The following is a 26,995-nucleotide window of genomic DNA, read 5'->3' on the forward strand; positions in this document are numbered from 1 at the left end:
TCCAAATTAAACTCCACCTGCCAATCCTTAGCCCATTGCCTCAATTGATCTAGATCTTTTTATAATCTTAGATTCACTGTCTGCTATGCCACCAATTTTGGTGTCATCCACAAACTTACTAACCATGCCTTTTATATTCTCATCTAATTCATGAAATAGATAAATGAAAAACAAGTACGGACCCAGTACTGATTCCTGTGGAACACTGCTGGTCACAGGCCTCCAATCCAAAAACAACCCTAGTCCACAACCCTCTGTCTTCTACTGTAAGGTACATTTATATCCAATTGACAAGTTCACCCTGCTGTAACTTTACTAATTAGTCTACCATGAGGAACCTTATCTAAGTCTTTACTAAAGTCCAAGTAAATCCTTTCTGACTTCCCTTTTGAGAATGTCCCTACTCTTCAAGAGATTCATTTGATCCCAGTTGTCTATATCTAATACATGATTCTTTTTTATTCTTGACTAGAACCTCAATACATTTATTCTTGCATTGTTCCTGAATCTTACCAGCCTTAACTTTCACTTTAACAGGAACATAATGCCTCTGAATGCTCGTTATCACACTTTTGAAATAATATTGAGAATAACTTTTTTTTTGGTTGTGGGCCATGTTGATATATTTGTAAGATAGCATTGCAGTGCTGTACCCTGACCCGAGGACAGTGAGAAACAGTAAGGTGATTTTCAAGTTCTGAAAGGCATAAATAGCCATTGACGTCATGGAATATACAAATATCCAATGTAAGCCTTCACTGGGTAAGGATGTGCACTCTTCCAGTACATGTATAATTCATTTTTCTATAGTGCACAGCTATTCATTAGGTGGCTCTTGAAGGGCTCTGGCCCGAAACGCCAATTCTCCTGCTCCTCAGATGCTGTCTGACCTTCTGTGCTTTTCCAGCAACACCCTGGACCAAGAGGCCTGGTTTCAAGTTCCACCTGCTCCAGAGGGGACATCTCTGAATGGGTTGATTAGAAAAATAATTTAAATAAAAGTAAAGTAAGAATAATGTCCAGACATTCCTTTAAACTGCAGGTCAAATAAACATTGAAATGTTTGTTACAAAGTATACTTCAAATTATTATAATGTGTAAACTTCAGTCTTATGCTATAATAACATAATTCTGGAAAATCTTTGCTTGAATTTATCTGTAGGAATATATTATAAAAGTGTACTGTATGGAATTGCACTAAAGAACACGTGCCTGTTGATTTCCAATAGAACAACAAATAGAATTTAGCATTTGTGAAGCACAGCTGTAATCAAACTCTGATTTTCTTATCATCTTTTTACTTCTTTAATCTAGACAAAGTGAGTTCTTTGGATTTGAGCTGCAGTGTTGGCCCTTTGCAAGTAATATTGCAACCTAATCAAGCCGTGGTGTTCGATTGCAACCTTCCTGCTGTAGATCAGCCTGCAAACATAACGTGGAAAAAAGAGGGAATTCCTGTTGTGGATGAAGAACACCACCATGTGGTTCCCAATGGATCACTCTATGTTTCATATGTACCACGGGACTCAAAGATTCAAGATGGAGACAGCAGTGAAGGGAGTTATACCTGCATGTCCCAGAATTCATTTGGGGCCATAACTAGTCGGACTGCAGTGATCAAATTCTCCAGTAAGTGATTTTATGGTCTCTTGGTTGGCTGTTAAGGGATGAGACGTTCATTATGTATATGAGAAATCATTTAATGATATTTATTCATACAATAACTACAGGATTATATTTCTGTTTTGCTAGTGAAAATAAAGTTATTTATATGAATTATATTGGAGTTATACAGTTGCACACATTCATTGGTTTGCTCAAAAAGTTATGTCATTGCTTTGGGGATTACGATAACTGTTGGAAAATCTTGTTGCATTGAGGAAAACAGTTCTTGACAAAAAGACTTTCAGGCATTTTGACTCCAGTTTTCACAGTGAACAGTTTGTGATTTTGATATGCTTAGGTTATAAAACAAATTGTTTGTATATGTCTTCAAATTCATTAGCAATGTGAAAACTCTCCCTTTCTTCCAGTTATGCTATTTTAAGCATTTGAAGTTATTTTGGAAATTAAAACAGGACTACTTGCATGCCGAAGAGAATAATCAGCAAGTGATAGACAGAACTAAGTGATCCACAACCCCAGTGGATCAAATCTAAACAGTGCAGTCCTGCCACATCCTGTCAGAATGGTAGTGGACTTCAGGCAACTTGCTGCAGGAGGAGACTGCATAAATATTGCTATATTCAATGATAGATGAACGTAGCACATTGGTCCAAAAAAGATTGTTGCGAACCCTTCAATCAGATGTGCAGTGTGGATGATCCAGCTCGATCTCCACCAGAGGTCTCCTTCATCATAGATGCCAGTCTTCAGCCAATTCAATTAGCTCCATGTGATATTGAGAAACGGTTGAAGGTGTTGGGTATTGCAAAGGCTATGGCCCGGACAACATTCTAGCAATAGTACTGAAGAATTGTGTTCCATAACTTGCTGCAATCCTGGTCAAGCTGTACCAGTCCAGCTGCAATACTGGCATCTACTCACCAACTTAGAAATTTGTTCAGTTTTGTCCCGTACACAAGAAGCAGGACGCATTGAACCTGGCTAATTTTACTGCCTCATCAGTCTATTCTTCATCATCAGTTAAATAATGGAAGGTGCAGTCAACGGCTATCAAGCAGCACCCGCTCAGCAATAACATGCTCACTGACTCCCAGTTTGGATTTGCCAGGCCCATTCAGCTCCTGACCTCATTATAACCTTGTTTGAAATGTGGGCATAACAGCTGAATTCCAGAGGTGAGGTGTGAGTGAGTGCCATTGACATCAAGGCTGCAGTTGACCTGGTTGTGACATCAAAGAGGCCTAGCAAAACTGGAGTCATGAGAATCAGTAAACTCTTCGATAGTTGGAGTCATACTTGGTACACAAGAAGATGATTATGGTTGTTGGAGGTCAGTCACCAAGTTTCAGGACATTTCTGTGAGAGTTCCTCAAGATCATGTCCTAGGTCCAACTATGGTCAGCTGTTTCATCAATGACCTTCCCTCCATCATATATTTTACTCAGTCTGTTCAGAGATGTTGCGACATGCCGCTGGATCAGGTGGGACTTGTAATGAGCCCTTACTGGCTCAGAGATAGGGACACGACCACTGCATTACTAGGGCCTTTTCCCTCCATCATAAGATTTGAAATGGGGATGTTCACCAACGATTGCAAACTTTTCGGCACCATTTGAGATTCCTGCAAACCCTGTGTAATATCCAGGCTTAAGCTGAAAGGTAACAATGAACATTCATGCCACACAAAGGCCAAGTTGACCATCTCTCTTAAGAATGTACTTAAGATATAAAACTCTAACGAGTGCTCCTTGCCATTCAATGGGTTTACTATTACAAGCCACCACTGTTGATCTGGGAGTCACCATTGATGAGAAACTGAACTGGTCCATATAAATTCTGTGGTTACAAGGGTAGGTCAGAGGCTAGGAATACCTCAGCAAGAAACTCCCCTCCTAACACTTTACTGCTGGTCTATCACCTGCAGTGCACATATGTGATTGAATACTCCTCACTTGGCTGGATAACCCAATGACACTCAAAGTTTTACAACATCTAGGGCAAAACAATCCACTTGATTGGCAACACAGGCATTTACTACTTCCACTGCAGACAGATAGTAGCAGTGGTGTCTAACGTCTACAAGATGTATTGTAGAAATTTACCAAAAATAATTAGCACGTCCAAACAAGGATCACTGCCAGCTTCAAGATTAAGCGCAACTACAAGTTTCCCTCACTTGTAAATTTATCACTGTTGCTTCAGTGTCACTGGGACAAAATTCTAGAATTTCCTTCCGCATGGCTTTGTTGGTCAACTTACAAGAATAGACTACCTTACTTCAAGAAGGCAGTTCACCACCATCTTCTCAAGGGTAATGTAGGGATGGGTAGGGGTGTCCAGATTGCAAGGGTGGGATGAGTTGTTTTTCGTTTCTTTTAGTGATCTTTACTCTGTCATGTGGAGAACGGTAGTTGATGTTTAATTCAATAGCTGATTGGTGGACATAGTTTATTTTTTATTGTATTAAACTTCCTTTCATAGCCTTCGAGTTTTATCTTTTTTCTTCCTGATTATTTAGTTTCTTGTTGACATGGTTTGAGCTGCAATTAGATGGAAAGTGGAATTGACCCAGCAAAATTTTGCATCTGGTTTGTGTGCTGCTTCTCTGCTCAACAGAAAACTTGCCAGAAAATGACTGAATCGCTAGTTTGTTCAAAGTTGATCTTTCCTTTTTCTGTCACAGCACATAAAAACACAACCTAACTCTTGATGATCTGAAAAAAACCGTGGGCATTACAATAAAACAGATGGGAAAATTCTGGAAATGAATTAGTCACTAAGTGATAATGAAAGATTTATTAATTTATTACATGGACTGATTCATTTATTGGTTATATACCTATATACATTTTTGAAAACTTGAATATAACATCGCCTTTTTAGGCTTGAAGTGGTTAGATGAGGAAAAGAGACAATGGATTCACAGAAGATAATGTTGTTAATGGGTAAAATACACTTCTTGCCATCAAAATGGCGACTTGTCTTAAACGATAATCTGTGATAAAACGAACGGACAAAAGAATGTGTAAAAGAATAAGATAGTCAAAAGCACAAAATCTTAAGTGAAAACAAAGCGTGCTGTAAATACAAATGGGTTGCCCAACAGCATTTTTATTTGTTCAGACGATGTGCGTTGACACCAAGGCCAGAATTTACTGTCAGTCCTTACTTGGTGTGAGCTACTGCCTCAAATCCCTGTTGTTTGTGATGTTAGATACAACTACAGTGCTTAGAGATAACTTCAGAATTTTGATTCAGCTATAATGAAGGAGAGGTAATGTAGGCCCAAGTCAGGATGGGTGAGTTAGAGGAAAACTTCCAGATGGTACCTTTTCCTTATATCTACTGCCCTTGTTCTTACTGCTGAAAGAGGTCACAAGTTTAGAGAATGCTTCCAAACCAGGTATTGGCAATGTTTTGCAGGTACTTTATTTGGACTTAAACAGATTGACTGGCATCAAATTATAAAAAGTATCATCCAATTATCATACTGTAAAAGTGAGTGAATCTTTAATGCTTCCTTTAATATGATTTTACAGGAGTTTAGACAAATGGGGTAGTGCAGATCCAATTCATGAGAATGAATGATTGAGATTAAAAAAAAATCCGCTCATCTTGCAAGATCCATTTTGAATTGTGTGCACTTCTGGTTGCCTCTTCAGCTTCTAGTTCTTTTGCACTGGGCTTTCCATATCGTCCATTCATCATGCACCTCATGAAAAAGGAATATGTTGGTGCGTTATGTTGATTCACAATGTTGCCAATTTGTTGTTCTGCTAATATCATATTATCACCAGAAAGAAAAAACTGACAGCATGATGACTGAAATAGAGCAACAAAATGCTCAGCAGTAAGATCATTGGAAAAACGCATGTCATACTGGTGATGGAGCTAGTTTTAGACTGCAGTGTAGATGGCTGAAGCTGTGACTGAGCATATGATTTGGGCTGCTGGGGATGCATGAGGACTCGAGCAGTGACTGTGAACTGCTGTGCAAGTTTCTTTTCTTCATGCTCCCTCCCATTTAAATCACAATGGATAAAGATATATGTGAAACTGCCAAATAAATGAGTCAGATGAGCTATGCCAGTTAATATCTTCAAATTAATTTAAAAAGAAATGCTGATTCCCTTGTAAATTTGCAGCATGTTCTGATTTTGTCGTATTTCAAGCATTCAAGACGTTTCTTCCTCTGAATGAATGTCTAATGGTAAATAGTTTGAAAGCAATGAGTAAGTGAATTGAATAATGAAAAATGGTTTGGACATAATTGCTTCTAAGTTTTATCACCGTGATAACACAGTATTGTGCAAAAGAAAGCTGAAATTAGTCAGGCTTAAATGAAGTGTGCAAGTTCACAGTAATTCTACAGTTTTATCTGCTGTCTCTTTGCAGAGACCATAAGGAATTTTCCTCAAAAAGTAAATTCTTGGTCAAATCTCAGAAATTTGCTGCGGATTATTTCTCCTAATTTCCCTATTGCTGTAATTTGCAGGCTCGTTGCTAGGATATGAGGACTTGAACATGGATGTTTCAAAACTCCTCACCAAATGAGCTAGTGTAAATGTGCAAATTTAAAAGTGCAGGCTGATTATGTGACTTCAGGAGCATCACAGCCAAGATGAATCTGTTCTCATCTGATATTCATACTTATATTGTTTCAGCAGAGGTTGTTGAATTGTGATCAAGGGTTTTCTACTTTACCCTTTATTACCAGATTTCCATTGAAAGGTTTTTGAATCTAGTATTTTCCTAGAGATTGTAGTTCACCTAGTCACTGGATACAGTCATGGTGCAGCTAGAGAATGCCTGAAGGACTAAGCATGAAGGCTTGTTGGCTTAACTTTTTCTGTATTTTATACTTAAATATGGCACCAAATTGGTTTGACTACAATAGAAGAATTACTCTTTTTTTTCTCATCCCTTTTAAATAATTAGGTAGTTTTAAATTCTATCACTGAAACTCCAATATGGTATGTGCAGTTATTTGACTTGGTCCAACCATTACTACTACTGAAGTTAGAAAATGAATAATAACATACAATTAAGAATCAGAATTTCAATTCTGAAACAAATTGTGATCAAGAAATTTAGCCTACTTTGCTGATAAAACTGAATCAGTCACCATCTATGGAATGAATAGTCAAGATGATATTTCAAGTTGACTTTTCTTCAGAACTGAGAGCCTATCTGGAGATGGCAAGATCTCTTATATTGAAGTAACAACATAGCGTAGGACTTGACAAGTTATTTTCAGAGTAACCTTAGACTATTTTGCACAATTTGACTTGGGGATTCTGACTTTAAAGATTTCATTTGCTTCATTTAATAGAACCAAGTATTTGTTTCCAGTGCAAAAATGGTTGCTGCGATCCACCTCTGCATGTGTGGTTACACATCACTTTGGAGGACAGGCACTGTGATCAGTTGGAGAACTGCAACCATTATCAAAAATGCATCAGTATAGATGGCAAGTTGTCTACAAATGCTGAAAACAGACAATAGGATTTAAAACTATTTCGTCAGATTTGTGGAACATGTGACTTGATGTTCCTCAAGGAAAAATGTTGAGAATAATGTTTATCATTATTTACATATTTGGGAAGCAGAGTGCAGTTTAGAGTTTGCAGTCTCCGATTCAGGGTAGAGTTAATACAGTGGATGAATGGAACAAAATAACTGAATAAAAATAATAATTAACACACCTCCACATTTGATATTTAAATGGAGAATTAATTTCCTTAAGCCAAGTATGACGTGTGATAAATGTTTGGAAGCATGACTGAATTAAATTAATTGTCAAATAACCTTGTACGGCAAAGCTGCATTTCTGTGTATCCTTGTCTGCTGCTCCATCTAGCTGTGGCATTGCCCATAAACACAGACTTAAATACTGCTGCACGAAATATTGTACCAAAATTACTTTATGGATGACGTCTCTGCACTGGCAAATATACAGATGAGTGCAGTTAGTCATATGATATGAGACAGAACAGTGAACAAAAATCAGATATCTAACAAGTACCAATGGGTTGACATATTTTAGGATGACATTGTAGCGTGCAGCTTCATGTTTCTCATTGCAGTGAATTCCTGAACGTAGTGTCTGCAACTTCGAAACAGCATGTCTATGTACTTCCCCAAATGGAACCAAAAGTAGAGGAAGAGTCATCTGGGGTTTTCTGTTTTGGGGTCAGTTCAAGCATGACTTTGACATGAAATTTAATCAGCAGGTTATGTTGTGTTACAATATTCTGAAGCAGATAAAGTTATCTTGAAAAATGTTGATGTGAATATATTATAGATATCAGCTTAATGAAAAATTTCATTTTTTTAATGACAAATACATTTCGAGTCAAGCTCTCCCATTGCTGTAGTTGTATTGAGTCAAGTTCATGTACTGATATTGGTGTATTTTTAGGAATTGTAACTGCAGACATTGCTTATGTAACTATCTGTTGTAGAAAAATGACATAGAAAGATTTAAAATCCAAGGTATAACTTTTAAACTTTAAAGGAGCCTACTGTTCAAGTGAAACTTCATGTTCTCTTTCTAAAGCTGGCTTAGCAGTAACCACACCATACTTGTGACCCAAATCATGTTTTTGATAACAAATGTTTAGTAGTACATTAAATATGTTAACATATATAATTGACCGAAGGTATTACTGTGTAAAAATAACCATTGTGATCAGGATAGATTTACATTCTTTCCACAGATTTTCTTGTTTTCAAGAAGTGACTTATGTAAAGCATATTTACTTTTCTAAATCTAAAGGAAAACTGACATTTTTTCATTTCCTCCAGGAAATCATTTCACAATGCTGACGTGAACTCATGTATTTAATGGAAGCATGTTATTCACTTGTGAATAATTTTCGCTGACTAGTCATAAAGTCAGTACTAATTCTAGTAATGCCATTGGTTATAATTGGAAATGTCCAATGAAAGCCATAAACTCATAATTGTTAGATAGAAATCCATTCAGTATGCATGCAGAAAATAGATAGGCCTTGATTTTTTCTCATATGTTTTGGCTATAATACAAAGAAAACACTGTCGTAATTTTTAAAAATGAAATAATAAAAATAACATAGAAACATATAATTGCGCCACATATTTATGGGCAGCACGGTGGCTCAGTGGTTAGCACTGCTGCCTCACAGTGCCAGAGACGCAGGTTCAATTCCAGCCTCTGGTGACTGGCTCTGTGGAGTTTGTGCAATCTTCCCCCGTGTATGGTTTTCTCCAGGTGCTCTGGTTTCCTCCCACAGTCCAAAGATGTGCAGGTCAGGTGAATTGGCCACACTAAATTACCCATAATATTAGGTGCATTAGTAAGGGGGAAATGGGTCTGGGTGGGTTACTGTTTGAAGGGTCGGTGTGGACTTGTTGGGCCGAAGGGCCTGTTTCCACACTAGGGAAACTAATCTAATTATAGTAGCTAGGATTGGGTTCAATTTCCCAATAGCAGTTGTACTGATAGCTCAGTCATCAGACTGTGCATTTTATAATAATAATGGTGTTGAAAATTAGAGGCTTAGTAGGAGAAACCTCAATTAACAGTACTGAATGAACAGTTAACACATTTGTATCACCTTTCCAATGTTTTAATTTATATTGTAATTTATTCAAAATAAACTTCATTTATCTGTAGAAGTTGTAAACAGGGTGGATGTCATTCAAACATGTTAAACATTAGTTAACAGTAATTTCCAGTATCTTAACATTTTTTGAAAATCTGGTCTCTATGCTTTTTTTTGATAGAATATATTTCTGCTTTTTATACTGTTGTATTTTAGCTTTTCTCCTGCACAACAGTTGAACTTTGTTTTACATGATTGTGCTTGATGAGTAGATATTTATTGTGAATAGTTTGTTTACTATTAATTGGAAAGTCATTGCCCTTTTCTGAAATGGGAGAGACTGTGTAATAGCATTGTCTGTGTTTTTAGTTCTGCAATTAGCTTATCAACTTGGTAATTTTAAAATGTTTTAAAATAATCTCATCACTGCACTTTTTTCTAATATTCAAAATATGCACTTGAACTTTATAGTTCTTTGCTGTTGATTTATCATAAACTATTATTTTTGCTGCCACTGTAAGTGGCAAACATATTACAAGCAGCACTTCAGTTTAGTGCACAGGCTTACAGAGAGAGCAACTCGGAGTGCCAGCATATGTGCCATTACAGGCATGCAGAAATTCTTCTATTTTACTGAAATACTTGTGAAACAAGTTTCTCTGGAATGTACCAATGAGGCTGCAAAAGGCTCTGGTCAGATTGCATTTAGAATATTGAGAGTGGTTTTGGGCTCATATCTAAGGAAAGAGGACTCAAAGGAGGTTCACAAGAATGATCCCAGGAATGAAGAGCTTGTTATATGAGGAGTGGTTGGGGACTCTGAGTCTGTACTCAGTGGAGTTTAGAAAGATTTTGGAGTGGGGGTGGGCTTCTGATTGAAACTTGCCGAATACTGAGGCCTGGACAGAGTGGACCTGGAGAAAAATTTTCCAGTAGTCGCAGAGACTAGAGCCTGAGGGCACAGCCTCAGAATGAAGGGATGACTCTTTAGAACTGAGGTGTGAAGGACTTTCTTCAGTCAGATGATGCTGAATGATGGAACTCATTGCCACAGTAGACTGTAGAGTCCAAGTCATTGAGTTTCTTTAAGATAGAGCGATAGGATCCTGATTAGTAAGGGGATCAAACGTTATGGGGAGAAGGCAGGAGTATGAGTTTGGGAAACATAACAGCCATGATCGAATAATGGAGCAGGATGGATGGGTTGAATAGCCTAATTCTGCTCCTATGTCTTATGGTCTTATGTTTAAATGATTAATTTTTGAATAATGGGGGCTTTAGTCTGTACCTAAAGTGTAAAAATATTGTATGTGTGCAAGGACCTGTTGACTGATTTTTTTTTATCTCAAAAATATTATTATTTTTAAGATATGTTGCCAAAGTGATAAACTTTTATTGATGTTACACCACAATATCATGAAAAAGAGAGAATTTTAATTCCATGTCACTATTGACTGAGTTTGTAACTATATTTGCAGATTTTCTTTGGATTTTGTGTAATGTTGAGTTTAAAAGCAAACTATTAAGATACATTTGTAATTGCAAGGCAACGATGTAATTTTGATAAATCTTTGCATAGGTTTTATTCTTTTAATGCCGAGATGCGTATGTTCAGCATGTATATTTTGCAATCCGTTTGATTTACGTTTGAATGCATTAAAGGAAATTTCTGTTTTGACAGCTTTGTCACAATTTCATCGGCAGCCAGAATCTCAGGTGGTGGAGAAAAATGGAACTGCTCGATTTGAGTGTGGAATTCATGGACTGCCATTGCCAGTTATCATGTGGGAGAGAAACCAAGCAACTATTCCAAATCACAAAAGGTAGGTCCCAAAATTAATACCTAATATTCACAATATAGTAGTCTTACATTTATCTCTATCAACAAAATAACCTGTAATTCATTTGGCATCATGCTGGACTATTTTCGCCGAGTGACTCTTGATTTGTAATACGTTATGAATTATTATGGCCTGCCCCCTTTCCCAATCTGCTTGTATTTTCCTTCCTACCTCTGGATTTGGCCATGGTGTCTACCCATCCCTAAATGTCAGCACCACAATCTTCTGACCAGAAAATGATATGCCTAAGACACTGATGGTGGTGACAGAATAATACCATTTCTGTCTTATTGCCCTCTATGAATGTAAAATGAAGCCCCAGCAACGGTACCTGTTGCCCTTGGTGCTGATGTTTGTCTGTTCTGCACATGCCACAAAATGTAGCCCTTCGACTCCATGACAGAAGTGTAAAGGCGACAGACTAGGAGAGGGAGAAACGTGAGAAAATGAAAAGAAAGTCATACAGATATAGATGTATATAATATATTTTCTGAAAAATGTTTGTGCTTAATAACTGCCATAAGAAATCAATTAGAATACAGGAACAAATGGGAAAGTACAAAATTACTATCACATTGTAACATAGGAGGGACTATTTTTATAAAATAAAAATAACAACTGCACTGGCCTTAGTAGGTTTCCAGTTAAACGTTTGCAGTTAAACTGCTTAGCCTATTTCTCTTTTCAGATAGAGAATCTCTTGAGAATCTCTCAGGCTCTGTGGCTAGGTGTCAGACATTATTAAATAGTGAAGGGATCTTGTGGTGCATTGGCAGTGTCTGTCCTTTGGGCCAGAATGTCAGGATTCAAGTCCCACCTGCCATCGAGACAGAAGAAAATAGTGTATGTATCTACACATGCATGTTGGTGTTGTGAAATGTGAAAGTACTGCTTTCAGTCTGAATTTAATTAGGTGACTAACTTCTTTTCCAAGTTTTAGAGATACATTAAAACTTCGTTCTTTCATTTGAGTAAGTGGGGATGGGAGTGGAGTGTTGAGGGGTGTTCTAGATTCCAGGCAGAAGACTAAGTCAGCAAACACAGCTCTTTGGTGATTATAATTTTTTTAGTTTCTGGAAATGATTGACATCATAGCAAATTAACCGTATTTAGCTTCCCAGTTTTGACTGCTAGGAACAAATAGCCTTGATCAATATCCGTAATCAGTATTTGCAAGACAAAGTCAATTACTTCAATGTATCAAACAAAATAACCATTATGAAATTAATGCTGAAGGTTTAATGTACAGGGCCTCTATAATGTGGTGAACTAACTGATGCATTTGCTATATGTTTCAGCCTGTTCATAGTGATTACAATCTGTCTTCCCTTGATTAAAGAAGTTGATATGACTGTGCCTCAGGATAATCAAAAATGAGTCTCCTTGAGTAACAGTGCATGTTTAAAAAATCATTTGCATTTTATTTGTCTTTCCTATGCAATTCTCTCTGTTGTGTTCCAAATTTTCAGTTCATTTATGTATTGCCTTTTTCTTGTCATGGTTCTTCTCAGCAATTTTCAACCTACGGCCTGCTGTGAACAAATGCCTTTTTAGATTGTTTAATGAATTGCTTCCATAAGTCCTGACCCAACATTACTTCTCAACCAACACAACAATGGAGTGGACTTTCTGTTTATTTGCTATTTGATGTTTCAGAACAGTCAGCTGCTTCTTTTGCATAAATCAGTGATTGATTGCTTATCAGTAGGTAATCTGTCATCATAAAGTTATGTTTAAATCCTTCAGGATGTCCTGACAGCACAAGGTATTGATTCCGTACAAATTATTTATTATTTCACCGGGCATTTTATGTCAGAATCACTTGAAGGAATTTGGATGTATTCTTCACCTAAGTATTTTCCACAACAGCCGTAGCTACATGCCTGTCCCTTCTCTGATTCTAGAAACATAAACAGCATTTTGAAACACAAAAGAGATGGAGCTGTGTAAACCTCTTTTGTTTTTCTACTGCCAGGCAAGTAGACAGTATTCCATCACATCCCTGACTTGTGTCATGTTGATGTTAGCTTGATTTCCAGTCTCTGACATGATGACGTATTTACAGTATTTATATTGTAGACCCAGTTACATTTCTGGTTACATGGGTAACTACTTAGATGTTGATGGAGATTAGACTCAACAGTGGCAATACCTTTGCGTGTCAACTGGAGATGCTTAGATTCTCTCGTTGGAAGTGGTCATTGCCTGGCACTTTTATGATGAGTATGTTACTTGCCATTTATTAACCCAAGCCTGAATGTTTTTCAGAAGCATACAGATACTGTTTCAGTATTTGAACAGGTGAGGATGGGACTGAACGTTACAATTGTCAGTGAATTTTCCTGTCTTCTGAATCATTTTGTTACACTTAGATTGCCTTGTCCAGGAACTGAAGTAGTGATCTATGGAAGGAGGAGGTCAAATGCGAAACTCTGTTGAACTATTTATTAGTCAGTATAAGACAGATATTCCAAATATGTTGTAACAGATTATTTTTTGGAGTTCAGATGCTTGAAAGTTGTTCAATTGGCAAGAGTATTGTTGCTACCTGTAAGATTCTTAATATCCGATGGAAATCTTAAATTCAGGAAATTGGCTTTAAATATTTTGTTTGCATCGAAAGGTCTTGGGGGGGGGATAAAAATAGTTGGCACATGCTTGTCCCATCGTGTCATGATGTGATCTAAATGTAGTGCCTACCCCATGATCGGGGATGGCAGGCAGAAGCAATAAATGGCAGCGTGGTGGCTGAGTGGTTAGTACTGTTGCCTGATAGTGCCAGGGATCTGTGTTCGATTTCACCTTCTGGCAACTGTCTGTGTACAGTTTGCACAATCTTTCCATATCTCTGTAGGTTTTCTCCAGGGACTCCAGTTTCCTCCTACAGTTCAGAGATGTACAGGTTAGGTGGATTGGCCATTGCTAAATTGCCCATAATATCCCAGGGATGTGCAGGCTGGGTATATGAGCTAAGGGAAATGCCAGATGAAATGGTTGGGGTAGGGGGTGGGTTTGGTTGGATGCTCTTTGGTGGGTCAGTGTGGACTCAATGGGCCGAGTGGTCTGGTTCCACATAGCAGGTATTCTATAATTCTACGAAATGTGAAAACCCCTTTGCCTAATTTAGAAAAAGAAATTTCTGGAAAATTTCTCTTCGACCTCCAGAGATAATCAAACAAGTTTGAGGAGACTACATGACTGATACTACTGCTCCAATTACCTTTTGTAACTCAAGATGTCTTCCATTTGTGGTAAATAGTTCAAATCTCTTTAGTAAATCTGCAATGACTTCACATAGTTAACATACTAGGAACTTATTCCAGAGGTCAGTGACCCTGCAAATGCGGTACTTCTCGGAATGTAACTCAATTCTGTTTTTGCAACATATACAGATTATCCCCACCCCCCAGTCCTCTCCTGCCTTGCTCAAGTAACGTATCCTCATGGACAGAATTTAATCTCTTCATTATTAATTGAAAAAATTCTCCTCCGTGCAGATGTACTCTGGTTTCTGCTATTCTTTCAGTTCATTTTGATTCTAGCTGTATTATCAAAGCTTAACAAAGATTGTTATGTATATAATAGAATACATGGCACAACATCTCATGAATTTTCTATGTGATTTAAAGATGCATTACTTGGGGAACGTTCCTGTGTTTTTTGCAAAAGGATCTGTGAAATATAATCTTGCACACTTTCATGCAATATCAACTTAGTATGTCATTAGTTTTGTATTTGAGTTTGTGATTATGGTGTTCTGTTAAATTGAAGTTTCTTAATTGAGAATTTTTGTTAAATGTTACACATAATAGAATATTTGACACCATGATAAACTGCTTTGTTGCGCTTGCTTTGTTTTCCTTCCAATATTGATTTCAGCAATTCAAGCATTTTTAAGATCTCATAAGTTGGCAACCAAGTTCAAATTCCAGGCTGGGGTCCACAGAGTCATCTTATATTTATCATGTTGTCAGAACTGCATAAGTGTATAATGTCATACATTTTTGTGCTTTGACTTCATATTGCAACTTCTTCCATTTCCAATCAAAAACAGATAGGGCAATTGGCATGATCTGTCTATTTACACATTGCCATTAAAATAATTAATGACACAGATCTTTAGGTTAGGATCAGAAACCCTGATCCTGACTGGACAAAAACAAAAGGTGTACCTTGAGAGGAGTTCTCAGTTTGAACCTTCAAGCCAGAAACCTTCTCCGCTGAAGCAATCCAGTGTGGTCCAGGAATCATGTGCCAGCAATGAAGTGATTGCCATTGAAACTGCACTGCTTTTTCACAACATTTTCTGCCATATTCCAGGGTTCAGTAGTCTTGACACTACTTAACTTATGAAAGATGGTAAGTGTGGGCATAAGCTGCCAGGTGTTGGGGGTAGTGTGTCAAATGGGTGAGGGATTGGGATGGCAGATGGGATTGGGATGGCAGATAAATGGGGAGGGCTTGGGCGAGGTAGGATTGGGTTGAAGACTATTGAGTGGTAAGAACATTTTAGGGAAAGTAGAGGTGTGGATTGTCAGGAAAGGTGCTTGGTTCGGGGAGTTGAGGGACGTGTTGCCTATTCAGGATGGTCTCAAATCAGATGGTGGGGTTGGTGTGTGTTCTGTTCTGAGCAGCAGGGAGGAATGTGAGAGAATCAGTGATTGGGTCATGTTAGGCAGGGATGTTCTGCTGTGTAGTGGAATGATCATTGTAACACTTATACAGGAGTTAGAGCAGATTTTAATTCCTCTCTCATTTCCTGGCAAAGGAAAACATTATAGTTCCAACTAAGTCAGTTGGAACCCTCACGTTTCTGACACAAAACTTTTGTCAGGCGACTGACTGTGTGGGGTTTGCACGTTCTCTTCGTGTCTGCGTGGGTTTCCTCCGGGTGCTCCGGTTTCCTCCCACAGTCCAAAGATGTGCAGGTCAGGTGAATTGGCCATGCTAAATTGCCCGTAGTGTTAGGTAAGGGGTAAATATAGGGGTATGGGTGGGTTGCGCTTTGGCGGGTCAGTGTGGACTTGTTGGGCCGAAGGGCCTGTTTCCACACTGTAATGTAATGTAATGTAATCTAATCTAATCTAATCTAATTTGAAGTGGAGGTTCTGGCTTCTATTTTTTTTTAACCCAGAGGCACCGAGACAATTGGAGCAACCTTGTTGGAAATCAGCAAATGTAGGGAATTTAACTTAGGATATTGTTTGATTGTGTGGTACAGTCTTCCATGTTAAAAATATGAAGGTTATATCGCTATAGTCCTACTGGACCATAGGGCTGCTCTATGTGAGACAGAGGTGATGACTGATGGCAGTTAACCTGAGGGTCATCATGCCTCAGGCAAAATGAGAGGTTACAAAGGAGTGTCCTTCATGGTAAATTCAGTCTGCACAGGATATGCTGGTGGTAAGTAAGGATATACAGTCTGAGCAACTAATGGATATCATTGTTGATACAGTTTTAACTGGACTGAATTGACTAATGTGAATACAAAAAATGATGTTGCAATGTATGCACAGTGCTTTAACTGGGTGAAAAAGTTGCTGTGTGAAGAAGAATATAAGCACAATTACAGTACTCAATACATAAAAGAAGATTTTACAAGTTGCTCATACTTGACAGATGTATCTATCTACAGAATTGATTATATTTGCAATCTTGCTGCAAGTTAAGAAAATCTGAGCTCCTTTGGCTGAGTGTTCCTCTTCTTCACACCATGGTTTTTATGTACTTGCTATTCAATTTTGAATTTTTACAATAATGCTTGAACAGAACTTGAAACAAACTTGATACTTCCTTTTTGGATGTGATTGGAGGAGAGCTGCAGTGTTTTAAGAGGATTGTGAATGCTTTTTGATTAGCCTTTCTTGTATACAAATAATATGTACAGAAATGAGCTATGAATACTTGTTGCGTGGAGGTTAATTTCCACCTTTGGCATTATACTTTACACTTGTGTGTTTTTGTGGTTGTGCATGCAAATAATAAATGACTGAGTTACTTAATTATTATTGATTGTCGTCAAACTGTTTAACCAAGATGAGCTCACATTTTCAATTAGTAAACCTGGAACTTCTAACCTTCTGCAATTACTTATTTTGTTGTACAGTTGTTACCTGATGCTTCCCTTTTGTGAGTAACCACAGGGATTCACGTTTGGATATGAATGGATATTATTCATGTAAGACATTACGAAATCTAAATATTTTGTTCTGTTCCCCTCTTTCGCAGCTCATTATGCGTTAATCTTAATTTAGTACAAAACATTCATGCTTCTTGGATATCTTGCTCAAACCTTCACCTATATGATTCATCTTTTACTAAATTAGTCCTTTTTACTTCATATAAAAATACAATTTTGCTTGTATATCTACAATGCTTGTTCTTTGAATCCTTAAATCTCAGTTCTTTTTTTCTTCGTGAAAATGCTGGTGTCCTTTTGAATCGATAGTGTCAAAAAGGTCAACCAGTGCTCCAAACATACTTGTAAAGATTGATATAGCCTTTTTTGACTAATCAGTCGCCATTATGAGAAATACTCAGATTCTCCTGCCGTATTTGTCAGATACTTTGAATTTTGAAGCTTGAAGTGAATTATGAGAATCTTTGCTTTCTAACTTTTTATTAATGGATGTTGCTGGCCAAGAATGTAGCAAATTTCATGCCCAGTCCATTTTGACCTTGTTTATACAGTCTTTTCTGATATAACACGCTGGTTCCATTGCTGTGCAATCCCACGTTATAAGAAAATCATGTAATAGCAGCACCACTTAAATCAATGGGACCAGAAGCACGTTATAACCAATACAGGTAAGGAAAGTTGGCATTGTGTAAATAGTGATCTAAATTGCTTTATAGCTGATTTGCATTGAAGAAACGCATGTTACAGCAGATCAGACTGTATCTAGATGACCCATGCATGCCAGTTTGGTGTAATGCATCCCTTCTGTGGTTGTTCGTAGTCACCAGATAGGTTTAAATTTTCTTGGCAAATCTAGTGATATTGTTGCATATTTGATGTTTCATTTGGTTTATCATCACCCAATAAAGGTATAGTATATTTGCCAATTATGTAAACCCAGCTAAAGTGAATACAGTGTCCATATTGACCATTTAAATTGAGGGTTAATGCTTCATTGCTGAACTGATTTTTTTTTGCCACCTCTGGCACCAAATAGTGACTGGCACCAGTAGAGAATCCTGTGGGATGTCTGTTGTAGTTTGATGAAAATAATTGTCAATTGAGCAGGTACACTTGAAACAAATAGAACAAGAGACTATTTAGAATTCATAGGTATTGTTATGTTCATTGTTGGCCAGTTAGACTCTTCCCTCAAGGGATATATTAAACTAAGTGAAAATCTTACTGCATTCCAAGTACGTAGAACTGACATTTTAAGATGTGCAGGAAGCCAAACTCCTTGCTCAGGCATTGGTCAGTGTTGCCAGGAGAGTTATTATTTGGAAAGATGTTTTAGTCATTTAATAGCCTTAGTTTTAATGTTAATGCATACAAAAATAAACAACTGTACAGTATTCCAAGTTTAATCAGCACATTTTACGCATTATAATCTAAACAAGACTGAGAACTTATCCAGATTGTTATGATTTCAACTGTCCAGTAGTAACATAAGTCAGATCACAGACTTGGTGGATCATTTTCTGTTCTTTTTCTGGGTGGGAGTTTCCCTGGGAAGCCTCAACATTGACTCTGGATACTGTGAACGCTCATGATATGAGGTCAGACGTGGGTAAGGAATCTTTCTGCTAATTATCACATACCATCCTTCCTCAGCTGATGAACCAATATTCCTTCATGTTGAACAACATTTGGAGGAGGCACTGAGGGTAGCAAGGACACATGACTTCAACATCCACCACTGTGTGTGGTTCGGCAGCAGTACCACTGATAGAGCTGGCCTCGTAAAAGACATAGTTGCTCATCTGGGTTTGTGGAAGGTGGTGAGGGAATTCACGTAGGAAAAGCATACTTGATCTTATCCTTACCAATCTGCTGGCTCTACGTGCCTCTGTCCATGATAGTATTGGTAAGAGTGACCGCCTTCACATTGAGAATACCTTCCATCATGTTGTATGGCACTGTCACCCAGCTAAATGGGACAGACTTCGAACAGAACTAACAAATCAAGACTGGGCATCCATCCACTGCTGTGTGTCATCAGCAGCAGCAGCAGCATCATACTCCAACACAATCTGCAACCTCGTGACCTGGCATATCCCCCACTTTACCATAACTATCAAGCCAAGGGATTAACCCTGGTTGAATGGACAGTGCTGGAGGGCATGCCAGGAACAGCACCAGGCATATCTAAAAATAGGTTGTCAACCTGGTGAAGCTACTGAACAGAATGACTTGGATATGAAACAATACAAGTAGCAGTACAAGTTCTGATAGACCGAGCTAAGTGATCCCACAACCAAGGAATCGGATGTAAGTTTTGCAGTCAGTCATGAATGTTGGTGGACAATTAAACAACTCACTGGAGCAGGAGACTCCATAAATATCTCCATCCTCAACAATGGAAGAGTCCAGCACCTCAGTGCGAAAAAGAGTTTGGAGCATTCACAACAATCTGAGCCAGACAGGCCCAGTGAATGATTCCTCTCAATCGCCTCCACTGGTCCCAGCATTACAGATGCAGTTTTTAGCCAGTTCAATTCACTGCACCTGATATCAAGAAATATTTGGAGGCATTGGATACTGAAAAAGCTGTGAGATTTGGCAACATTCTAGCATTAGTGCTGAAGACTTGTGCCCCAGAATACACCACATCAGTAGCCAAACTATTTCAGTACATCTACAACATTGGCATCTACCTGACAATATGAAACATTGCCCAGAATGCACTGAACACAAAAGTCTGACAAATCTAGTCCAGCCAATTATTGCCCCATCAGCCCTTTTCTCAACTGTCAATTAAGTGATAGAAGGTGTCATCAATAGTGCTACCAATCATATACTTGGCAAAAAGCTGCTCATTCATGCCCAGTTTTTGTTCTACCTGGACCCCGCAGCTCCTGATCTCATTGCAGCCTTGGTTCAAGCATGGACAAAAGAGCTGAATTCTGGAGGTGAGTTGAGAGTGATAGCCCTTGATATCAAAGCCACGTTTGACTGAGTGTGACATCAAGGAGCCCTGGCAAAACTGGAATCAGCAAGAATCAGGGGGAAACATCTGTCGGTTGGAGTCATACCGGCACATAGGTTGTGCTGGTTACAAGTCAGTCATCTCTGCTCCAGGCTATCTCTGTACGAGTTCCTCAGTGTAATGTCCTAGGCCAAACCACCTTCAGCTGCTTTGTTAATGAGCTTCCCTCCACCATATGGTCAGAAGTAGGAATGTTTGCTGATGATTGTACAATATTCAGCACCATTTGCGATTCCTCAGACTTGAGCAGTCCATGTTCGAATGCAACAAGACTTGGACAACCTCTTTAGCTTGAAAAGTGTGGTGCTGGAAAAGCATAGCATGTCAGGCAGCAGTGAGGAGCAGGAGAATTGACGTTTCGGGTGTAAATGTTGATTCATCTGCTCTTTGGATGCTGCCTGACCTGCTATGCATTTCCAGCGCCATATTTCTCGACTCTGATTTCCGGTATTTGAAGTCCTCACTTTCTCCAACATCCAGGCTTGGGCTGACAAGTGGCACAACACAAATGCCAGGTAATGGCCATCTCCAGCAGAAAGAGACAATCTGACTATTGTCACTTGACATTCAATGGCCTTATCATCACTGAATCCATTGCTATCAACATCCTGGGGATTATTGTTGACCAGAAACTGAAATGGATTTACCATATAAAAACAAGTTAAAGGCTAGGAATACTGCAGTGAGTAATTCTCCATCTCACTCTCTCAAAGCCTCTCCACCATCAATGAGCACAAATCAGGAGTGTTTGGAATGCTTCTCACTTGCCTGATGAGTGCAGCTCCAACAACACTCAAGAAACTTGACACTATCCAAGACAAAACTCTCCACTTAACTGGTACCATATGCACAAACATCTATTCATCCGCCACAAGTGCTTATTTGCAGCAGTGTATACTACATACCAGTTACACTGCAGAAAGTTTACAAAGATCCTTAGACCGCACCTTCCAAACCCGTGGCCACTTTCATCTAGATGGACAAGAGCAGCAGACACAAAGGAACGTCACCACCTGTAAGTTCCTATTTCAAACCACTCACCATCCTGACTTGGAAATATGTTACCATTCCTTCACTATTGCTAGTTCACAATCCTAGTATTTCCTCCATTAGGGCATAATGGGTCTCTACAGCACATGGATTGCAACAGTCTCATTCTTACTAATGGTTTTGAACTTAGCAGTGACCTACTCTGCAGTTTGGCCTTGTGTAATTACCTGAGAGGAAAGCTAATTTTTAAAGTATCTTTTTTCTGTATTGTATTTGCACTAACCACTATGTATATCAAAGATTGTTGCTTTTTTAGTTTAAAAAAACTATTTTAAAATTTAAATGATTCATTATAGCCTTTGTCCACACATGGACAAAGTTGCTGACCTCCAGAGGTGAGGTGACAGTGACTGTACCTGGCATCCTGATACATTTTCATGTAAACCACACTGAGCAGATTTGAATTTATCCCTAATCTTGACTGTTCTAGAATGTGAATGTTTCAGTACCCATACAGGCTAGGAAAACACAAAGGCTGAAACTGATATAGTAAGAAAGTTTCATACATGACAGAGATATCCTTAATTCTTCTGAACAAATGGGCACCACTCTGGGCAAGTGCTTTCCTGCATCTCCTGTAGCAGATGTGTAAGGCTACAAGCTTTCTCAAAGTTGAAAAGGTTAGATCATGTGGGATCCAGGGAGATCTAGCCAATTAGATACAAAATTGGCTTGAAGGTAGGAGATGAAGAGTGGTGGTAGAGGATTGCTTTTTGGACTGGAGGCCTGTGATTAGCGGTATGCCGCAAAGATTGGTGCTGGGTCCACTGCTTTTTGTCTTTTGAATGTGAATACAGGAGGTATGATTAATAAGTTTACAGGTGACAACCAAAATAAGTGGTGTAGTGGACAGTGAAGAAGATTATCTCAGAGACTAACAGGACCTTGATCAGATGGGCCAATGAGCAGCAGATGGGGTTTAATTTAGATAAATGTGAGGCAAAAACAGGGCAGGATTTACACAGTTAATGGTAGGGCCCCGGGGAGTGTTGTCGAACAAAGAAGTCCTAGAAGCGCAAGTGCACGGTTCTTTTAAAGTGGATTTGCAGATGGACAGGGTGTTGAAGAAGGCATTTGGCATGCTTGCCTTCATTGGCTGAAATATTGAGTACAGGCGTTGGGATGTCTTGTTGCAGCTGTGCAGGACATTAGTTAGGCCACTTTTAGGATACTACGTACAGTTCTGTTTGCCCTTGAATAGGGAGGATGTTGGTAAACTTGAGAGGGTGCGGAATAGATCTACAAGGATGTTGCCAGGACTAGAGGGTTATAAGGGGAGGCTGAATAGGCTGGGGCTTTTTTCATGGCGCATTGGAGGCTGAGGGTTGACGTTATAGAGGTTTATAAAATTGAGAGACATGGATAGAGTGAATATCCAAGGTCGTTCTCCAAGGATGGGGGAGTCCAAAGCTAGAGGGCATGGGTTTAAGGTGAGAGGAGGAAGATTTAAAAGGACCCGAGGGGTACATTTATCACACAGGGTGGTATATGTGTGGAACGGGCTGCCAGAGGAAATGGTGGAGGCCAGTACAATTAAAACATTTTAAGAGGCATCGGGAAAGGTATATGAATAGGAAGGGTTTAGAGGAAAATGGACCAAATGCTTGCAAATAGAACTAGGTCAGATTGGAATATCACGGCTTGGAGTTAGACCAAAGGGTCTGTTTCTGAGCTGTATGACATGACTAAGTCTTGTTTTCCATAAGCATTAACAATATGGAAAAGTGAAGTCAGAGATTAGTCTCTGAAGCTTGAATATTTGAGTGCTATAAAAATGCTCTAAAACCTTTAAACTGGTTTCTTTTTGACTTTTACAGTCTATTTGATAAAACAATTTTCAAATTATGTAATTTGATTTATTTATGTTCTTACTGCAGTACCTTGTGTGGAAAAAAATAAAATGTTTATTTCAAGTATACTTTCTAAAATACCTTAACATTTGCATCTCAAAGAATAGATCATTCGATTTTGGTGATTCTTACAGTGGACAAATTAAGATATTTTAAATTGGTTGCATCATCACCACAGATAAATACAGAAATACTGTGATGCATTATAAAAATAATTCCTGTTGATTACTGGTTGTAACTTATTGCAACTGTGGATGTTTTTCAGATTTATAGTTCTCCCAAATGGAATTCTGCAAATTGTATATGTGCAAGAGGCTGATGCGGGAGAATATCGCTGTTTAGCTAAAAGTGGAATGTGGACACTCTACAGTCAGCATGCTACTCTCACTGTATTAGAAGGTAATGTGATGTAGCTAAGTATAACCTTAGAAGAAAATGAATTTATCATGGAATTAACATCAAAGCTAGTAAAAGCAATAAAGAATCATAATTGAATCCTGTAAATTAGGATGTTATAAAAACAATCACTTGAAATTCCATTTCAGTGTAAATTTTTTAGACTTTATATTCAGAGGAGTCTCATAGTTAACCATAGGTTTAGGTTTCTGTCCAGTATGGATAGGTAGGAAAAAGTGAGGACTGCAGATGCTGGAGATCAGATTCGAAGAGTGTGATGCTGGAAAAGCACAACCGGTCAGGCAGCATCTGAGGAACAGGAGAGTCAATGTTTTGGGTATAAACCCTTCATCAGGAATGAGAGCCTTCTTGAGTATGTATAAGTATCCAAATGCGGGTCTCTAGTTAGTATTAAATGTATGATAGACATTTATTCTGTTTGCATGTTACAGGGAAAAGAATGATTTTTAACTTCACAAATCTTGATCCACAGAAGTCGAAATGGCATATGTACTATCAAGTGCTTTAGTTTTTTATTGTCATAACCTAATATCTTTTTGGGGTTTGATAACAGTGATTTATCTTGTCTGATGATTTTAAAAAGGGCTTCAGTGATAACAAGGTCCTTAGTAAAGGATTGCAGTAACATGCTTGATTTTAAAAGTATTTGATTATGTAATGGTTAAATATAAGCATATCAATAGTTTAGAAACTGTAAATCCAGGTCCTTTGGCCGTGTTGTTTAAGTGCCAGTACTAGAAAAGTTTCTGAAACTGGGAAATGCTGTGTAAGTGATGGGGGTGAAGGAATTGGCTTTTTTCCATACTTGTGTTGCGCTAATATGTGAACCATCCATGTATTATTCAGATGTCCTGTGGAGTGTCTTAATTCCATCACCTTCTTTTAAATGCAGTCCAAACTAAGCATCAACAAAAATAATTAGAGAAACCCTCTTCCTTTAGCCTTATGTACAAATGTTCATTAGGGAAACAGGATCATAAAATGGAGTTTATTTGGCTTCCACTAATCAAAATTGCAGCTTTATTTATATGAATTTACTGCACATTTACTGCAATGCTATGTTTTTAGTTAGTCCCTGTATAAAATTACTCCATTTAATGTTGTTTTTCTTTAGTATCACTAATGGGGGCTGTAATCATGCTGAGTATTTTGAGTTTCTGTTTAACATTGTTTCCTAAGTGACCTAATTGCTGCCATTTTGGAGTAGTCGTTCGCACAACTGATGCATTCGGAAGTCCACAAGGAACATTAACACGATTTGATTTTTATAGCTTTTGTTGAAATTTTTAATTTACAACAGTCTCATTGCAGGTATACATTCACTGCACAGTAATTTTTTTCAAGAAAGGAAATAGACATGTAGGCCTTTTTCTCTGACCACCAAGAATGTCTGTTATTTTATAACACTAATACAGCACCCTGCAAGCATTGTCAATCTTTCCCTAATAATCTTGTCATTTGATTGGTGTTAATGAGTTTAGACATTTGTTTATTTCTGCTTGTGGATTTAGCACTCCCATTCCATATTTATTTCTTAATTCATTGCTTCCGGGGTTAGATTTGAGGCATACCTGTATCCATATAGATTAGATCTGGCTAGTGCATCTTATGTCAAGGAAGCTACTGTTGGACACTTCATTTTCTGGCTGTCTAGTGAGTTAACGGTTTCAGATTGCCTGCTTGCCATTCAAGCTTGAATAAGTTTGTTTCCTCCACCTAAAAATTGGGAATGCCAAAACAATTACATTTAATCTTCACATTCCAAATTTGTGTTGTTAATGTAACAGAACTTCCAAGGGATATTATTAAAAAAAATAAATTCAGGTCACCAAAACTTGGGCAAAGAGTTAGGCTTAAGTACTGCCTTAAAGGAGAAGAGAGGTTTAAAGAGGGAATTCGAGACTGTATCACACAAGTAGCTAAAGGTGTAACCACCAGTGGACCAAATAGTGAGAATACTAATGGCTAGATAGAGACCTCCTGAGTAGGTAAGAGATGGGATGGTTGAGGTTATAGAAAAGTGTGCAAAGGATTAAAATTTTAACATTAAGGTGTTGCCAAACCAAGAGCCATTGTAGGCCAACAAGTACAGGAGTGATAGATGAAAGGAACTTAGTATCATTTAGAATGTAGTTAATAGATGTTTGAATGAGTTCCAAGTTTACAGAGGATGTAAGGTGGAAGATTAAACGAGAGAGTAATGGAATGTTTGAGACTAAAAATAACAATAGCATCAACAACGTTTTCAGCAACAGATGAGCTGAAGTAAGGGTAGAAATGGACAATAATACAAAGATAGACAATTGGAGATGGAGAGAATATGGAGTTAAGTAGGTTAGTAAGGTTGGAAGTGGTCTGATTCAGTGTCATACTGTGTCAAAACAGAGTGGATTGCAGACAGTGGCGAGGCAATAGAGTTTGCAATGGATCAACAACAGTGGCTTTGGTCTACTTGATTTTTGTTTTGAAAGTAGTACAATATTAAAGATACACAGCATTATTGAAGGTGCTATCCTTAAGGTTAGTTATTATGCTGAACCCCATCTACCTGTACAAATAGATGTATGACATCTATTAATGATGTTTGAAGAAAAAGCCATTAAAAATAAAGTAGATCAACTGAATCATTGATCTCATTAGTTGTTTGCAATATCTTTCTATGAATGATTGTTTATACCCTGTTTTTGAAGTAACATAGAATCAAAGAATTCCTACTCTGGGGGCATGCAAATTGGCCCATCAAATCCATACTGACCCTCTGAAGAGCACCCCCAGACCCAACCCCTACTCTGTCCTGTAGCCTTGTATTTCCTATGGTTAATCCACCTAGACTGCACTATGGGCACTGTGGACATTATGGGCAATTTAGCATGGCCAGTCCACCTAATCTATGAATCTTTGGACTGTAGGAGGAAACCAGAGCACGCGGAAGAAACCTGCACAGACACAGGGAGAACATGCAAAGTCCACACAGTCATCCAAGAGAAGAAACAAACCCGACCAGTTTCCGGTGCGTGAGGCAGTAGTGCTAACCACCAAGTAACTGCGCTGCCCATTCACAGCAGTGAACATGTTCTAAAAACAAAAGATTTTTAGATCGATCTTAAATTTTTTCACATCACGCACAACTGAACAGCTTTTTTTTCCCACCACCAGACCACCTGTTGTATCTTTAATCTCTTAACAAATACCACTTAATCAAACAATTGATTAATTTACATGCCAAGCTTGTTAAGGGGATTTCGTACATTCTTCTGTATGACTGTTTATTGAACCATTTGGGATTGTTACAAGTTCCTATTCACATCAACCAATTGTCTTATCCCTAGTTAGATATCAAAACAAACAGGTTAACTTTTGAAATTGAATGGCTCTCTTTTTATATGTCAGAAAATCAGAATAAATAATTGTCAATGAAGCAATAGTTTTGCCAGTAGTAAAGTATGAATACTTAG

General features: G+C 38.2%; 1 protein-coding gene across 9 annotated transcripts in view; it reads left to right on the forward strand.

Annotated features, from left to right (window-relative positions):
* Window positions 1-26,995, forward strand: part of igdcc4 (immunoglobulin superfamily, DCC subclass, member 4) — a 148,483-nt gene that overhangs the window by 26,723 nt on the left and 94,765 nt on the right. For all 9 annotated transcript variants that reach the window (XR_011955902.1, XR_011955903.1, XR_011955904.1 and 6 more), the window contains exons 2-4: window positions 1,315-1,629; window positions 10,894-11,035; window positions 23,389-23,522. Coding sequence is in view for 3 of the 9 variants with exons in the window: in XM_072565131.1 (XP_072421232.1) it covers window positions 1,315-1,629; window positions 10,894-11,035; window positions 23,389-23,522 (591 nt within the window). In the remaining 6 variants the exon portion in view is untranslated. The remainder of the gene's footprint in view (window positions 1-1,314; window positions 1,630-10,893; window positions 11,036-23,388; window positions 23,523-26,995) is intronic.

The sequence above is a fragment of the Chiloscyllium punctatum genome, chromosome 48 (genome assembly GCF_047496795.1).
Source record: "Chiloscyllium punctatum isolate Juve2018m chromosome 48, sChiPun1.3, whole genome shotgun sequence".
Classification (NCBI taxonomy): domain Eukaryota; kingdom Metazoa; phylum Chordata; class Chondrichthyes; order Orectolobiformes; family Hemiscylliidae; genus Chiloscyllium; species Chiloscyllium punctatum.